We start from the raw sequence: 18881 nt of genomic DNA, 5'->3' as shown, positions 1-18881 counted from the left end.
ACTTAATATCTTTATTATTTAAACCAGCTTGAGTCCGTATTTTGTTATTGACAAACAGGAACATTTCAACAACCTTAAAACATGAAAGACCAGGCCCACTGTAAGAACAGAAGAAGGCCCAGTCCACACCTACTACTAATAACACCTCCACCTCCAGCACCCCCTCCACCTCCATTACCACTACCAACACCCCCTCCACCTCCACCACCACTACTTCTACTACCATGACCACTCAATCATCGCTCTGTGCCCGGAGCAGACGAGTCCATGATGCTCCCTGCAGTTTCTTCCAGGCTCTTGCACTGGTAAGGAAAGCACTGGTGATAAGAGTGGGAGTAAGAACAGGGGAACGGGCCACACTCCCCCACAGAACCGGTAAGTCCGGAAGTGGTGTCCATGTCCCTCCATGGGCTCTCCTTTCACCGCGCTCTCACCATTTTACGTCCAGCTCCTCACTCACGAGCCAGGTGCCCAAGGTGGAAAAACACTTAGGATATGTTCAAAGTCAAAAGGCAGTTTTGTGTCAAAACAGGTCCCCAAGGCCTCTCAGGGTTCCACCAGTCTCAGAGTAGAACGTCTTGAGGGGTAGAGTGAGGAAGAGAAATTTTTCATCACTGATACCTTCACGGGGTTATAGATATTTCCTGTTGGTCTGTATGGATTTTTTTTTTCTTTTTTAAGTTAGAGTCTCAATCCTGTAATCCTGAGTAGCTGGGATTACAGGCACCTGCCACCACACCCAGCTAAGTTTTGTATTTTTAGTAGAGACAGGGTTTCATCAGGTTGGCCAGGCTAGTCTCGAACTCCTGACCTCAGGTGATCTACCCTCCTTGGCCTCCCAAAGTGCTGGGATTAAGGTGTGAGCCACCGCGCCCAGCTGGATACTCGGAGAAAGAAGTGCCTTTTCCAATGAAAAAAAATCACTGATATTAAAAACAGAATTATTATTCAGGACGCAGTGACATGTGATTTATTAACCCAAAAATGTACTCAAATGTAACACTCCAAATAATGTCTTATCACATATTTTCCCCTCTAATGACAAAAACTCTAAAGCTTTTGAAACACGTATCCCTTTTGCCCAATGATTATCAGTGATGACTGAATTCTCTGTCACTCAAGGTTAAGGGAACATCACCATAAACTGTTAATTGGATCATTGTTTCTATTCGCTCCGCACAAAACTTTTTGTAGTATTTTTCTGTCGGCAGAGAGATAAGCGTTACACCCACAAATCAGGAAATAAATGGCCTAAGTTTATCTTCTAGAATACCTTCCTCCCAAACAGAATGAACTTTACCCAACAGGCTCCATTCCCCTATTTTAGGGATGAGGTTTGATAAGAGAACCTTCAAAATTTCAAGCAAACTTGTTTTGTTTTGTTTTTTGTTATTTTTTTTTCTCTCCTAACTTTTTTTTTTTTTTTTTTTTTTTTGAGACACAGTTTCGCTCTTGTTACCCAGGCTGGAGTGCAATGGCGCGATCTCGGCTCACCGCAACCTCCGCCTCCTGGGTTCAGGCAATTCTCCTGCCTCAGCCTCCTTCCTGAGTAGCTGGGATTACAGGCACGCGCCACCATGCCCAGCTAATTTTTTGTATTTTTAGTAGAGACGGGGTTTCACCATGTTGACCAGGATGGTCTCGATCTCTTGACCTCGTGATCCACCCGCCTCGGCCTCCCAAAGTGCTGGGATTACAGGCTTGAGCCACCGCGCCCGGCTCTCTCCTAACTTTTTAAATTATCACTTAAACTTCTTTGACTATACACTTAGAATCCAAGAGAAAGGAAGGGGCAGAAGTGACAAATGAAACCTGATTTGCAGTCCAAACAGGCAATAACAACCCAGTGAAAAGGAGCAGCTAAGAACATGAACATCATTCACTAAATCTAAAGATAAAAGGGTCACCTTCTTTTTCATATTGATAGTTAATATGTTTATCACCTCAAGAGGGATAAAAAAAAGAACCTGTCATGTGGTTCATACACTATTTTACCCCTTAAAACACTGAAGAAGGCTCAGGTTTTCTAGGCAAAACACATAAACAGAACAGACTTTTCGATTCCAGCCTTTGCCTAAGAGAATTTTACCAAGCATCTCTGGGACTGCCTCAAGAAACCAGGGAGGCTGGATGGATTCCAGTCCCCATCAGTAAACTAGGATGCCAATCAATTATCCTATGGGGTTACAAAATGAACTGGAATGCCCATCCCATTTAATCCCCACAGAGAAAGCTGAAACAATCACTTCTCCCCAGGAGTGAAATGGCATCATTCTGATGATGCCCGGGACCAAAGCCAACAGTCTCAGCTGGAACCTGAGGCCTCTCGGCCAGAAACTGGAACCAGGAAACTACGGCAAGTGGCCCTCTTGCTCCGCTTGCTATGATTTTCTAAAATCGATAAAAGTTGTATCTTTTCTTAGACAAATTAGGAAAAATTAAAATTAAAACATAAAAATAGAATGTTGTTCTGTTGGTTATACAAATTTGATATGTATCTATGACAGGAGATTATTAAGTAAGTCTGTTTTCCTATTTTAAGGTTCTCTGTTTACTTCAGCAATCATAGGGAGACATACATTTAAACAGAATTTTAAAATACAAATTTTAAATAGCATATAAAGTTTTCAGAGTTGTTTGAACCATAAGAACATTTACAAAGTAGTATCTATAGTGGCTAATACTTCCTAAAGGAAATAAAGATTTCTATTCCCATGTAATTATAAGTCATTACAGATCCTTTACCAAACATCTTCCCTTTAGACTTCTGTGGCTAAGGTTTTAAACTGGTTCTACAAAGTATTATAAAATCAACTTCCTTAGAAAAACAATTCTGAACACCTTTCATCTTCCATGAAACCTTTTTCTAAGCCATGTTTTTATCAAAAGTGTAACCCTTCCTTCCTTCCAAAAAAAAGACTTTTTTTTTTTTTTTTTTTTTTTTGGAGACAGAATCTCTCTTTCTCACTCAGGCTGGAGTACAGTGGTATAATCTTGGCTCACTGCAACCTCCACCTCCTGAGTTTGAGTGATTCTCCTGCCTCAGCCTCCCAAGTAGCTTGGATTACCAGTGCCTGCCACCTCGCCTGGCTAATTTTTGTTTCTTGAGTAGAGACAGGGTTTTGCCACGTTGGCCAAGCTGGTCTCTAACTCCTGACCTCAGGTGATCTGCCCACCTCAGCCTCCCAAAGTGCTGGGATTGCAGGCGTGAGCTACCATGCCCGGCCAAAAAGATAGAATTTTTAAAGTGTAGGAAAAAACTGTTTTTAGCCCCATGGCAGAGATGCTATACGCCCCTACATATTTTGGATATTACAGTATTAATTGCCGTATCTTATGGTAGAAAGTGGGAGTAGCCAAGAGCTGTTAAGCTCTTCTTATTTTATTTTTCTATTGTTTGGAAAATCAGTTTATTGCTTTTCTAAAAATGAAACATGCTCACTATAAAAATTTCTAACAATCTAAAAACATGCAGAGTAAGATACAGTAAATATAAATTGTTGTTCCACCACTCATGACCACAAATGAGAAAGAAAATGAACGTCAGTTGAAGAAAACTCAAATTAATTGCAGAAATTAAATTTCATTAAAACATTCTTATTGCTGAGGGATGAAATGTCAGCATACCAAAGACCATGGCTTTTCAATGCACTCTTCAGAAGTAGAAAACCAAAATTTAAATCAACATAGTCCATGAATCCAAGTGAACCATTATACCAGAATATACAGCTCCTCCCTGGAATAAGCCTTCTATGAACCTCAACTTTTCGTCTCTTTTAACATCAATGTCAAAATGCCTTCCCTTCAGGGATACTAAGACATATCACTTTTGAGATAGAGTCAAATAGGAAAAACCATCAAAAAGAAAGAAATTAATTCTGCACCTAGGTAGTATTATTTTTTCCTTGTTTGGAGTATGTACTAACTTCAACCAGATCAATTCTTTCACGAAACAAGGCAGAAAATAAACTCTCAATAATTTTGGAACATAATTATTATGATAAAAAGATAACTCTATTCGTCATTTCTATTTGTGGAAAACTGAAGGCAATCTTTTTCTCTGTAAAACTTTTTGTCTATTACATTCTTGAAACATTATAACCTCTTCCCCAACCAGAATGATTCTGTTTATGCAAATAAACATATTTTATGACATAAAAAATTAGTTATGTTATTACGCTTCAGTAATGACAATGTTTTGCACAATAGAAAAAAAGCTGATAAAATTTAAATTTCTATTTTTATATTCTAACAATTTAAATTTGCTTCTTGATGAATTCAATGTTTGACTTTCGAAAAGCAACTCACTTCATTTTGAAGTACATTTATATTTTCTTTAGTCACTTTAACTGTTAGGTCTACTCAACAAGAATTTTACTGTCTTTTTATTCTTTTTGTGTTCTTCGTTAAATGTCTTCTGATAGGTCACATTTACCTCTATGTCTTGTGTCATAAAAAGTACTTAAGAACATTTTAAAGTAAAATGCTTGAATAAAATTATTTTAGTAAAAATTAAAAAATAAATGTAAAAAGTAAAATAATAGAGTATTCACATTTACTGAGCTTTCATTTTCAGTAGTTATGGGTAAGAGATGAAAAAGACAGAATTTAGTTTCATACTCTGACACCATTTTTTGAAACTGGCCGATGGTACCTTTCTCATTCAAAAATTTTGAAAACTCAAAGGACAAAAATGAATTTATCAGGTCTACTAAATAACCTACATTCGTCAATTTGCCATGGAACCTTATGATACATTAACTGAAATAAAACCTTTTACAGCAAAGAAAATTCTAGTATTTGCTTTATGGCATTAAATGCCAGTGTTCCTCCAAAAACATGCATGAATTTACCACATTCCCATACGAGAAATAAGAACCTGTTGCTTGGCCTAAAAAAAAAATATGGCCATTAATGTTAATTACTTAGAATAAAAAGAAAGTTCCACGAGTTCAAAACCAGCCTAGGCAACATAGTGAGACTCCCATCTCTATAAAATATTTAAAAATTTGCGAGGCATAGTGGCACACGCCTATAGTCCCAGCTACTTTGGAGGCTGATGTGAGAGGATCACTTGAGCAAAGAGTTGAAGGCTGCAGTGAGCCATAACTGTAACACAGCACTCCGGTCAGAGCAACATAGGGAGACCCTGCCTCTTAAAAAAAAAAAAAAAAAAAAAAAAAGGAATAGAAAGAAAGCAACATCATTAACTGGACTGAATTACGATCTGTGCTAATAATATTAGAATAACTATTGTCTGTACTATCAGGAAGCTGGGTGTTTGGGGTTAATCAGATACTTAAATCTCGTTAACACGTAGATTTGTGATTTTATGAGATATTCACATTAATACTCTATTGAACTTAAATCAGTTTTTCTTGTAGCACAGGAAGCATTTCTCTATCTTCATCTTTGTATCAGAATCATCATTATGAACCATTATTATAAATATATCATATGCATGCTAGTTAAGAAAGCATTCTGGTTAGTAACCTGTTGGGTAAACCATTTCTAAAATTAAAAATGCTTGCCACAAAATAAGCCTGCTGCATCTTATGAAAATAATAAAATAAAAACTTTCATACTCTTTGAAAACAGAAAAGCATTGATCAGTCCACTTACAGTGAGCTCACAGAAATCGATGCTATCAAGGCTTTTGCTTCTGTGTAATCTCCCTTTAATTCTTCTTAAAGAGGGTTTTCCTTGGCTGACACTAGAAGTAGCACCATTAGGATTTTCAGAAGATGGTGTTACCCTGCAATAAAGAAAAAAATCTTTAAAAAGACAGGCTTACAGGTGAACACATTTCTCAAGTTTAAGGGAAGCATTTACTTAAAGGTAGCTTTGGAAATGTCACGCACCTTTTTTCACCCAAAAAACTAAGAACCACAGCAGAGCTACATTCTATCAGATACCCTTTCTAAGTATTTCTTAGCTAGTTTAGACATCTTGACAGAGTTCAAATAGTACAACATTATGATTCTTCAGGCTTGGGGTGGTGGCTCACACCTTATAATCCCAGCACTTTGAGTGGCCAAGGCAGGAGGATCAGCTGAGCCCAGGAGTTTGAGACCAGCCTGGGCAACATAGGGAGACCCCGCCTCTACCTATACACACGTAAATAAAAAAATTAGCCTGGCCTGGTGGTGTATGCCTGTGGTCCCAGCTGCTTGGGAGGCTGAAGTGGGAGGATTGCTTGAGCCTGGGATGTCAAGGCTGCAGTGAGCCACCACTGCACTTCAGCCTGAGAGACAAGAGTAAGACCCGGTCTCATTAATAAGGGTTTTTTCATTGCTGTTGTTGTTGCTTTTTAAAGATTCATTAAATATCACTGCTACAACCATGGAAGAAGCCATTACGATGAGACTGAAGTTTCCTAGGTAACTTGGAGGCATCTGCTTCCTTCTGGGCTGTTATTTATCCAGCACTCGGTCTGGTGCCTGGCACACCCAGTACAAATGAGCTATCTTTGTGTCCATCACAGATACTGTTCAATATGCTTTTGTCAAGTATGAAAATAAAATAAATCTAAACATGATAGCCAACACTTAATTCAGCATAATTACAGAATCATGAAAACACAAACAAGAAGTAGCAAATAATCTAAGCCATCCATAGAGTGTACACTGGGATACATGTTCATATAGACACAGGAAATATCATAAAATAGACTAGGCATGTCTACAGTTTAGAATAAAATATATCCATATAGTTAAAACATTTACAGTATAAAAAGATGGAAAGTAAAAGCTGCCTTTTTCCCCCTCATCCCAAACCCCTATCTCTTTTCCAAAATCAACCTCTTTTTTTGAAACGGACGGAGTCTCACTGTCGCCAGGCTGGAGTGCAATGGCGCGATCTTGGCTCACTGCAACCTCCGTCTCCTGGGTTCAGGCAATTCTCCTGCCTCAGCCTCCCGAGTAGCTGGGACTACAGGCGTGCGCCACCATGCCTGGCTAACTTTTGTGGTTTTAGTAGAGACCGGGTTTCACCGTGTTGGGGAGGATAGTCTCTATCTCTTGACCTCATGATTCACCTGCCTTGGCCCCCCAAACTGCCAGGATTACAGGTGTGAGCCACAGCGCCCGGTCCCAAAATCAACCATTATTTATTTTTTTTTTAGCACTGACCAGCATTGGGAAAAATCAACCATTATTAACAGTTCTTTGCATTGTATAATCTCCCAGACAAATGCTCATACTTATTTATAGATGTGTTTATTTCCTTTTGAAATTTTTTAGTGAGGTGACCAAATTGTGTGTGTTGTCCTGCACCTTATATTTTTCACTTAATATATCTTAATGTTCTGTCCACAATAATCCATACAGAACTATTTCTCTCTTTTTAATGGCTAAACGGTATCCCATAATATAGATGTAACATAACTTGTTCAACCAATTCCCTTCAATAGGGCAATTTGTTTGTCTTCATATGTTTGTTATCAAACCAGGCAGCAATGAACATACTTGATAACATCTTTGGGTATAGTACAAATGCTTTATTTAGTTAGGAAAGATGCCTCAAAGTAGAAATGCAGTCAGAAATGGGAGCTTTCTAAATGCTGATAGGTAATACCTTTCCAAAAAGCTTTACGAATTTACACCTCCGTCAACAGTACGTGAGAATGCCCTTTTGGGGGAATCCTTAAATACAGGGTAACTTTACCACTTTATTATTTTATCGCCCAACTTCTCCATGTCCTTCATTATACTTTTGTCTGTTGAACTGCTAATTCTGTATAAAGGACTATCATAGAATTTCCCACCACGAACCCGGATTTGTCAACTGGTCTTTCTATATAATTTAGTTTTTGCTTTTTATATTTCAATTCTTTTTTATTAGATGTCTTGATGTTTATGACACATATCTTCTAGAGATTTAATCTTTATCATATAAAAAGACTATGCCAATTAAAGATTTTACCTTAAATGCTAATTTGTCTGATAATTTTCCCCATCTACATTTTTATATTAACCCTTTCCTGATTTATCTGTTTGTAGGTGTTCCAAGTCTCTCTTTTGAGTTTTCTTTTCTTTTTTTTTTTTTTAGTTGTACCTTTAACTCTTGGTAAGTAGCATGTAGCTGGATTGTTTTCTTTCTTTACCCAATCTGAGGGTTAATGTCTTTTAAGAGAAATTCAATCCATTCAAATTTATTGTGTTGGCACATATGTTTATATCTATTCCCACCCTCTTGTTTTGTGTTTTTTTAAATACTTTTCTTCTTAAGTTTCTGTCTTATTAAAATGATTGAGTTGACTTTATCCTCAACCACCCTGACTGAGATCTTCTTCCCTTTCCAGTCAGTAGTTTGAAAGTTATACATCTTATTAGGGAGACTCTAATTCCGCTTAACTATATGCACACATGCACATGAACATCTTTATAGATGTACCTATTACGCACATGTATATGTACACATACACACACATATACATTTAGACTCATATTTCCTGTCAACACCTAGGGCTCATCAGTATCCTCACCTCCTCCAAAACAAGAAATGACATTAGCACATCTTTATTCCCCTTCTTTCCCAGCAACTCCACATCCCTCCAAAAATCCTCAGTCCCTCTTAGAAATAGTGCCCAGGTGGCCGGGCGCGGTGGCTCAAGCCTGTAATCCCAGCACTTTGGGAGGCCGAGGTGGGTGGATCATGAGGTCGAGAGATCGAGACCATCCTGGTCAACATGGTGAAACCCCGTCTCTACTAAAGGTGCAAAAAATTAGCTGGGCATGGTGGCGTGTGCCTGTAATCCCAGCTACTTAGGAGGCTGAGGCAGGAGAATTGCCTGAGCCCAGGAGGCAGAGGTTGCGGTGAGCCGAGATCGCGCCATTGCACTCCAGCCTGGGTAACAAGAGCGAAACTCCGTCTCAAAAAAAAAAAAAAAAAAAGAAATAGTGCCCGGGTTTCCTAGTTTCTCGTTCATGTTTCTGATCCCTTTGCTCTTTTGTGATTCTTTAACTTACTCCTCCAGACTGCTAACTTGCTTTTCAGTTTTATGAATTCAACCATTCTCTTTTCTATGAATGAGCACATTTTAAATTTCTAAAGTATCTGGTATTTTTTAATTAATGCAATATTCTCAGGCATCTTTCTGAAAATAACCATTTTTTTCTGAAAATAACCATCCAATGTTTTTCTACTTTCTCAGGGATTCGTTCTGTGTTTTAATTTGGTAATTCTCTGAGTACTGGCTTTCTTGCACTGTTTGGTGATTTTTAATGTCTACTTACATTTGTATTGGAAAACATCCATTTCTCCACTGCGATTACTGTGGCTTGCCTTCAGTAACTCTGGCAGAGAGATGGGATTCGCTGCCAGGTCTGTGAGGCAGACTTCTCTTGCAAGTCAGTAGCTACCCCTAGGACAGCCCTGCCTCTCTGACCCCAGTGCTCACATGCTCTAGACAACTTCAACATTTTTCTCTCAACAAATCTAACCCTATCTACTAGTTACATTTCAGAGAGTCCTCAAAAATCCTGGTCCACTGGTGACATTCTTTATTGTTTACTCAGACTACTATGAATTTTGTTATGGCTTTAAAAATTAATTTTCTTCTTTCATTGAATTTCCAGTGAGTCTTCCTTTCAACTGGCCTCCCAAAGTAAAATTGTAATAATGCCACTTTCATGATTCTCACCATAAAAAGAAACATTGTACAGCTTCGTTCTCTTCTGTGCAGGGTAAAAGCTTCCATGACAACAATGAACTTTATTCAAAAGAGGACATATGGGAAAGAAAAATAGAGCTATAAAACAATATACAAATCAACTTTTCATTTCTTCTCCCTCACTTTATTTTGATAGTGTTGGTAGGTGTGATCATATTTTAGAAAGTTAATGCAAACATTTAATATAAAGAAATCTGTCTAGTGTTTTTCATAAGTTTTTCTCTCATTTGACTTAGAAAAGTATCACTATTCTTCCTTTATGCCAAAGCTAGATGCCTAAAAGAGCCTGTAATAAGAATTTATATCTACCAAATTTTATAAGTGGCAGATGGCCAAGAAATGTATCAGGGTTAACTCAATGTAATACTAAATCCAGTGGCAAAGTAAAACAAAAAAAAAAGTAACCATAAATATAACTAGAAGAATGGCTCCACTGCCTCCCTACCAGGATCATAATAAAAACATGCCTGTAATCCCAGTACTTTGAGAGTTTGAGGCAGGAGGATCTCCTGTGCCCAGAAGTTTGAGACCAACTTGGGCAACATAGAGACTCTGCCTCTGCAAAAAATACAAAAAATTCACCAGGCAGGATGGCACATACCTGTGATCCTAGCTATCTGGGAGGCTCAGGTGGGAAGATCACTTAAGGTTGAGGCTGCAGTGAACGCTGATCACACCACTGCACTCCAGCCTGGGCAATGGAGTGAGACCATGTATCCAAAAAAATAAATAAATATACAAATAAAAACATGTAATAATCAGTAGAGCTAAACTGGTAATATACCAGGTGAATATCAGCTCTGGACCCACCCTGCCCACAGACTCTGCAGGAAGATGGTACCTTGTCTAAGAATTTACCTAGGCTTCTACAGAGTAACTTCAGTAACTTTAAAGCTTTGACCAGATCTTTGGGAAGCTGAGGTAAATCGTTAAAATGCATATGGCTCAAATAATGACCATCCACTTTGTTTGGTGTGGAATAAAGAAAAAAAAAACACAGATGTAGATAATAATGCAGAATATTAACTCTGGTATAAGTAGAAGTGTTCTTGTAGAAATAGGTGAATTTCAGATGTTGTTTCTCTTTTGTTTATTACTGTCTTTAAGAATATTTGTCCTGGGGAGGGGTATGTGTGTGTTTATTTTTTTCCTGGATATTCTTAAGAACACAGCTACACATCTATAACTCAGATGAGGAGAGCTATACAAAGAGCCCACCAAGGACAGTTTCATTTGACATGGAGTACAATTTCTTTTACTCCTCTGGTACCACTCTTCCGCAACCCTGATGGTGCAGATCTGAACTGAGTAACTCAGACTTTGGGGATTATTCCCCACACATTTAGGGGAATGGCCCTTGATGACAGGAAAATAAAGTGAGAAACTGATGTATAAGCACATTGCATATTTCCCCATGACCTACAGGGAAATCAATATTTAGCTTGCAATGAGGTTTTACTTTTCCTTATTCTTAATTCCATTTTATCCTCCCTAGAAGGAAGCTGGAGAGAAAATTTCTGCCTCTCTCCACCCACTTTGTAACCTCCCTCATGAGAGCATGCTTTACGTGTAGGCATAGCTGATAGGCATCAAAGGTAGAAGCCCACATACCACAGGCCTGGCCCCCAGAGGCAGTCCTCGACTTGCTCTGCCCATTTCCCTTCTCTTCACCTGACACTGCTAGAAAAGGCCTGGTCTGCACTGCAGGCTCCACCATCGTAGCTCCCGAGGTGAGGGAGGAGGCATCCCCTTAGAGGCTTGCAGGCCAGCATGGCCTCCTCCAGCACAACTTCCTAGACAGGCTCTCATTTGGGTAAAGCCGATACTTGCCCCGATATTATTAACAATCCAGAGAACTGTTAACATTCAGTTCTTGTTCTTTGAGTGTATCTTCCCTGGTCAGGGACATGCAGGAGAAAGGTACACACCAGTCCAACCCCACCCATTATGTCAGATCTAAAAGCTCTATTGGGTTCTCTGTTGGCTACAGGCCAAATGTGGACTGCTGTACCTTTGACATGGGACATGGTCCTTAGCAAAGTCATTTAAATCCAACAGAGATACAAATTTTCACTAGTCCAAAATACATACACCACAGTGCAGCACAACTCCTTGACATTCTGCAACCATCCCTCCCACACACTTCCTTCTGCTGGAATGCTTTTCTATCCCCCATCCTTGAAAGCCCAACTTTCCCAGGGAACCTTAGGTATTCATTCCTTTTGTTTCCAACTCAGGAGTTTTGGTTAGAAGTACTTCAGACCACCCTAGGACAAACAACTCCCAAGCTCATCTACACAACCGATTTCTAATTTCCAGTTGAAAAGAACTCAATAATAACACAGAATTGAGCAAAAACAATCAAGACGGTAAAAACAAAGCAATTACACAAGGACAAAACTATCAACAAAGTAACATCTAATAATCCTTCTATAAGATATTAGTTTTAAGACATCAGCAACTGACAGCCACGGCCAACTCAAGAGAACGCTAATGAGTGACAGCAAAGCATCCTTCCTCCACTTAAGAATTCCAAACAGTGTGAGCCGAGGAGCCACGAGACACTGCTAAGCACAGGAGGGCAGCTGGCTTTAAAAGGATGCTAAATCCTTCTGAAGGATACTTTAGAAAAAGCTAGTAAAATGCTAATTTTTGTTTATAAGCATTGGATTTCAGAAAGCTTAATAACTCATGTAATAGGTTAATGGTAAATAGTCATTCGATGAACTTATAAAAAATAATGTGCAACTGCCAATAATTAGCTCATTTTAAAAATTATGGGCTGGGTGCAGTGGCTCCTGCCTGTAATTCCAGCACTTTGGGAGGCTGAGGTAGGTATATCACCTGAAGGTCAGGAGTTTGAGACTAGCATAGCCAACATGGTGAAACCCCGTATCTACTAAAAATGTAAAAAATTAGCCAGATGTGGTGTTGAGTGCCTGAAATCCCAGCTACTTAGAAGACTGAGGCAGGAGAATCACTTGAACTCAGGAGGCAGAGGTTGCAGTAAGCCAAGATTGTGCCATTGCACTCCAACCTGGGCACCGAGAGTGAAACTTCATCTCATAAAAAAAAAAAATTCTGAAAGGACTTGGGTATTGGAGCCCTTCACGTCCCAACGGGAGGACCTCAGTGACCCATGAGTGGACCAGGGGACCACCCTTGGAGAAACAACCTTCTATGGGGAAATTACCAGTCATTTTATTATCTGTTTGCAGTTATTCTGTCTTTCTAGACTGTTATCTCCCTGATCAATTGTCTTTTAAACTCTGATCAATTGTATGACTCTGGGCAAGTCAATGACCTCATTTGTAAAACTGGGAAAATACAGCACCTATCTCATAAGGGTGCTATAAGTTAAATAATGACAGGATACTTGGAAGGCACTAATATAGAGTCTGGCAAGTAATAGCTCAATGAATCGCAACTTTTTGTTTTTAGAATCTAATTACTAGATGACTACTTGAACAAATATACTGATAGTGCATGGTCTTAAATAATCACTGAATCAAATAACTGGGGAAATGTTTTTAGAGTTTAAAGAAAATGAAATGATGCCCCCTTTTCTCCCTGAGATCACTGTAAATACTCTTAAAGCACTTAGTGCAAAACTCAGGATTGCTGATAGCAATAACAGTATTATGAAAATATTTTTTGCATTTCACATAAAATAGAAAGGAGCAACTATTATTTGTGACTTACACCTACAGAACAGCAGTGTGTCTGTCACCTTACTCAGAATGTCACCCTGTTTAGAAACAGAGGCTTTGCTGATGTAATCAAGTTAAAGATCTCCAGATGAGATCATCCTGGATCATCCAGGTGGGCCCTAAATCCAATGACAAATGTCCTTACAAGAGACAGAGTTGAGTTAGGAAGTAAGTCTCAGGGACGTCGGAGGAGAGCTGTGTTTTAGTTGGGTGGAGATTCTAATATGAACTGCAGAAGAACGTGTACGCATATCCATACATCATATTACACAATGGAGCATTTATTTTATGAGTTTCTAGTTTATAATTTGAAATAAATTAAAAATTAAAAGTTTTAGTCTTCCAAAAAAAAAAAAAGAGAGAGAGAGAGTCAGAGGAAAAGACACAGAGACACAGAGAAGTCCACGTCAAGGCAGAAGCAGAGTGTGGATCCATGCAGCCACAAAAAACGTTCGGAAGAGGCAAACAAGGACCATCCCTGGGAGCGTTTGAGGGAGCGTGGCCCTGCCAACACCTCGATTTTGGATTTCTAGCCTCCAGAATTGAGAGAATAAATTTCTGTTGTTTTCAGCCACCAAGTTTACATGATGTTACAGCAGCCCCTGAAAACACAAAGCCCCACTGCTTCTTTTCATCACTGGCAACTCCAGGAGGTCTCCCAAAGGCAGGCAGCAGGCTATACAAACTTATACCTACCTCAGGTAGAGGTAACCGGGCTTTGTTCTGGGTTCCTAAGCAATGATTCAGAACCAAGCACTGCTAACGCTCCTGCGCCTAAATTTCTTGGAGAAAAGGATGAGAAGAAGAGGGTTCCCGCAGGCTCCACTGATGTGGGTCTGACTGTCTGCTTCAATTTCCACCTAAGTTGGTTTGCAAATAGAATACTCCTTATGAGATTTGCAGAACCAATCAGAAAGGCAGAAGAAACTGCACAAAGAAAAACTGATGGGCACAAATGTCCAAGCAAGATGGCAGTGTGGGAATAAGGCATGCAACCCTGTCCTTTACACTGGCAGAAGCCTTTTCATACAAACTGCCATAAAAACAGAGAAACACAGATACATAAATATCTTCATATAAATCTTCCCATATGCCTTGATCAGTTTTGATAATACGTCCTCGCATTTATTTATTTATTCAGAGATGGAGTCTTGCTCTGTCACCCAGGCTGGAGTGCAATGGAACAATCTTGGCTCACTGCAACCTCCGCCTCCTGGGTTCAAGCGACTCTCCTGCCTCAGCCTCCTGAGCAGCTGGGATTATAGACACACACCACCACACCTGGCTAATTTTTATATTTTTAGTAGAGAAGGGTTTTCACCATGTTGGCCAGGCTGGTCTCAAACTCCTGACCTCAAATGATCCACCGGTCTTGGCCTCCCACAGTGTTGGGATTACAGGCGTAAGCCATTGCGCCTGGCCCTCACATTTGCAAACAGGCACAAGCTGGTGCATTCCAAGGTCTGACAGGCATTGTTGATGTCTGCTATTGGTTTCCACCCACCACTCTAGAGTCAGGATGTACACCCTACTATCTTCTAGACATATGATGGTACCTTATGTCTCAAATGCTCCATGTGCAGTTGCTATGAAACTAGCAAAATGAAATATTATCTAGAAAATAAATCCAAAGGGTATAAGAGAAAAATGAATCTGGCAACACAACCTTCTCAAACTTAAGAATATAAAGTATTCTACATCTCTGTTTAAAAGAGCCACTCACTCCAGAGTATTCATAGAGCATGCTCTTCCCTTTGCCACTGTAAAATTAGATGAACGTACGCTTGCAAGTTAACATTGAGTGGAAATTATGAAATGATTATCTAAGATCACGGAAAAGCTCAACAAAAGCTGCTTGCCTTTTCCAGGACACCTCTTAGTAAGATGGTTTTTATCCCTGGCCTTAACCCACTGCCTGCCTCAAACATTAATTTCTTGGATATAAAAGTTACCCGGATTTTATTTCCTTGTGTCCTCTCTCCAGAAATTCTGTGTTTGGAGAATGTGTTTTCAGAAGCAGCACCCCACTGATGAAAAAGAATAAACCTAGTTTCCTAACTTTGTGACCAAATGCTGCTAATACTGATGTCTAATAGTTCCTCAAATATTATTCCCACATCTTAATTTTTAAACTGGGCCAGGCACAGTGGTTCACACTTGTAATCCCAGCAATCTGGGAGGCCAAGGCAGGTAGATCACCTGACATCAGGAGTTGGAGACCAGCCTCGCCAACATGGTACAACTCTATCTGTACTCAAAATACAAAAAAATTTGCTGGGCATGGTGGCGTGCACCTGCAATCCAAGCTACTCGGAAAGCTGAGGCAGGAGAATCATTCGAACCCCAGAGGCGGAAGATACAGTGAGCTGAGACTAGCCATTGCACTCTAGCCTGGGCAGTAAGAGCAAAACTAAATAACTAAATAAATAATAAAAATGTTTATACTGAACATCAAGAAAACAGATTTCCCTAACATACTATTTCCCAGTCACAAACAATTAAGAATCCATTTATGCAACAAATATTCATTGAGAAGCTATTGCGTACCAGACATCAGTTGCAGTGGCTTTACCGCAATGGATGAAACAGACAAAAGCCCTTCCTCATGCAACTTACATATTAGGGAGGAGAGGGGGAATACATGTGAAAAATAAATACAATCAACAGTGTGTTAGTAATTGACATGTGCACAGAAGAAAAGCATAAGGGGAGATAAGACTTGGTGCTGATATCTCCCATACACCCATATACCATCAATCTGAGAAACAATCTTCAAGTGTTACCCCTTCTCCCTTCACTGTAGTGAGTCTTCATTTATTTGCTAACATCTTCTCCCACAGACATGTCTTAATTCAACTGCTGCTAGCCTTGTCTTCTAAGTGTTGTCACTTGCTGCTCATCACACTAAAATATCTTTCTTTTCTTTTTTTTTTGAAACAGAGTCTCACTGTCACCCACTGGAGTGCAGTGGCATGATCTTGACTCATTGCAACCTCCCCCTCTGGATTCAAGCGACTCTCCCGCCTCAGCCTCCTGAGTAGCTGGAATTATAGATATCCGGCACCACGCCTGGCTAATTTAGTATTTATTTTTATTTTTATTTATTTTAGTAGAGATGGAGTTTCACCATGTCAGTCAGGCTGGTCTTGAACTCCAGACCTCAGGTGATCCGCCCACCTCTCTCTCCCAAAGTGCTGGGATAACAGGTGTGAGCCACTGTACCTGGCACATTAAAACATCTTTTGGGAAATAAATTTCTTTTTTAAAAAGACAAATTGGTGGGGGCGGAAAGACACTAACATTTACTAAGCACCTATTATCAGGCCAGGCCGGTGGTAGACACCTTTGCATTCATTATCAGAGTTGATGTGTATATATCCCCATTAGGGAGGTAACACAATTCTCATTTTACAGAGGAAGAAATGGACACTCCAGGAACTTGCTTAAGGTCATACAGCATGGTCTTACTCAGGTAGTACAGCTGAAATATGTGCCACAGCTGAAATATGAACTTTGCTGACCATATTTGTCTTACCTTCAAAATTCTCCACTTTGGGGATTCTTTTTCTTAACCTATCTTTTTCTTGGCTTATCACTAAGGATCATTCTTTCATGCCGTCTTAGACGGCAGGAATTACTTTCCTCAATTACCTAAAAGCAGCCTCATCTCCTTTCTGTCTAACCCTAGGGTTAAATTAGACTGCATTCAATCGAATGGAATAAAACCTTTATGAACGGCACTGACCACCAATTTTAAAATTAAAATAACCACTGACTGTCATGATACCTGGCATCTTTTTTCTGTAGTCATCTTCCCTTTACTTATTTCTTTTGCAAAAGAACCTTAAGCCTAAATCTCAAGCCAGTGGGATACCTAGGTGGCCCCGGGGATTCCGTATGGATTACGGAATATTATGAATAAAACGCAATACACAATCCTGTAGAGAATCAGCAGCGTCAACCAGTAAGACCCAGACGTTTTTCTTTAAGGGTGTTCTCTCCGCATTACCTCAGTCACAGTTTCCAGGTCGGAGGAACTGGAACCCATCGGTTAAGAATACGGCCGTCTCTACTAAAAATACAAAAAATCAGCCGGGCATGGTGGCGCGTGCCTGTAATCCCAGCTACTCAGGAGGCCCAGGCAGGAGAATTGCCTGAACCCAGGAGGCGGAGGTTGCGGTGAGCGGAGATCGCGCCATTGCACTCCAGCCTGGGTAACAAGAGTGAAACTCCGTCTCAAAAAAAAAAAAAAAAAAAAAAGGATACGGCCCCTGACAAGGCACTCATCTGGGAACTTACTCCCCTCGCCTTGCTCGTCCTCTACTCTGCACCGAGCAGCAGATGAACGTTTGAAAAATCACTGACAACGCACACCGTGATTCTAAGGAATTCTCTGCGGTCTCCTCGAGAGCCTGGCTGGAAATTCTGAGCCACAAGCCTTCGGAACCGGGCAGAAGCGGCAGAGGCGGGAGGCCGACGCCCGCGTGCGATGTCCCGGCCGCTCCCCGCCGCAGGCGCCCCGAGGGTCTCGGCGGAAGCCGCCCCCCGGCGCGCGGCACCAGGCGGCGCTCGGCCCCGGGCTCGGCCATGGCGGCTGCGCCCCGCGCGGCCCGCGCCCCGTCGGGCCCGGCAGCCTCGGCCTCGCCCCCCGCCCCCCGCCCGGCCCCCGCTCCGGCCCCCGCCCCCGCCCCGGCCGCCCCGGCCCGCGCCCCGCCCGGCTGGGGCTCCGCGTCCGCGCGGCCGCCTCACCACAGCTTCCTCTTGAGCGGCAGGAGGCTGCCGCGGTTGGAGGGGGTGACGCCGATGGCCATCTGCAGCACCGTCAGGTATTTCTGGTACTTCATCTTGTCCCCGCTCCGCTCGCGGGCAGGGCCGCGCCGCCGCCGCCGCCGCCGCAGACACAGCCCCTCCAGGCGCCGCATAGATCAGCTCTGGGCCATCCGCCGCCGCCGCCGCCACAGCTCCCGCCGTTCCCGCGCCCGCCGCGCCCGCCGCTGCGGCCGTGCGTGGCCCGGGCTCCCGCTCCCGCCGCCGCCGCCGCCGCGCGTGCCTGGCCGCTCCCGCCGCCGCCGCCGCCGCCGCCGCGCGTGGCCCGCAGCTCCCGCCGCCGCCGCCCCTTCCAGCCCTGCGGGCCGTGGCCCCCCGGCGCGCTCCGGCGGGGGCGGGTGCGGGTCTCGCGCGCGGCCGGGCTGGCGTGGCCCGGGCTCCGGAGCCGCGGGGCGAGGCCGGGCCACCTGCGCCCCCGCCGCCCTGCCCGGGCCCTGCGCCCCCGCGTGCTGCGGAGCTTTCGGGCGCCGGCAGGAGCTCCTTTTCAACCGTTAGCTCCCAAGGAGAATCCCAACGCGCTTACAGCGCGGATTAAAAAAAACAAAAACAAAAACAGAAACACCCCTATTCCTTTGTAACCGTCAATGTATGTGTTCTACCCCAAAGTGGTTGTTGACAGTTTCACATTGACCTATAATGCCTTTTGCGGATACCGTAATTCTTCTGGACGC

General features: G+C 41.9%; 1 protein-coding gene across 5 annotated transcripts in view; it reads right to left on the bottom strand.

Moving 5' to 3' along the window:
* The window catches only part of TJP1 (tight junction protein 1), a 242759-nt gene extending 224426 nt beyond the window's left edge, over positions 1 to 18333 (bottom strand). For 3 of the 5 annotated variants that reach the window (XM_039479939.2, XM_039479940.2, XM_039479942.2), the window contains exons 1-2: positions 18133 to 18332; positions 5623 to 5755 (exon numbers count right to left, since the gene is read on the bottom strand). In XM_039479939.2, coding sequence (XP_039335873.2) covers positions 5623 to 5755; positions 18133 to 18305 — 306 coding nt within the window. In that variant the 5' untranslated portion in view covers positions 18306 to 18332. Of the gene's footprint in view, positions 1 to 5622; positions 5756 to 18132 lie in introns of all 5 variants that reach the window. The other 2 variants (XM_039479941.2, XM_039479944.2) reach the window with 1 other exon arrangement.
* Positions 18334 to 18881: the final 548 nt, after the last annotated feature.

Source organism: Saimiri boliviensis, chromosome 5, assembly GCF_048565385.1.
Source record: "Saimiri boliviensis isolate mSaiBol1 chromosome 5, mSaiBol1.pri, whole genome shotgun sequence".
In the NCBI taxonomy this organism is placed as follows: domain Eukaryota; kingdom Metazoa; phylum Chordata; class Mammalia; order Primates; family Cebidae; genus Saimiri; species Saimiri boliviensis.
Note: the sequence above shows the minus strand (reverse complement) of the source record. Positions and strands in the feature narration are given on the sequence as shown.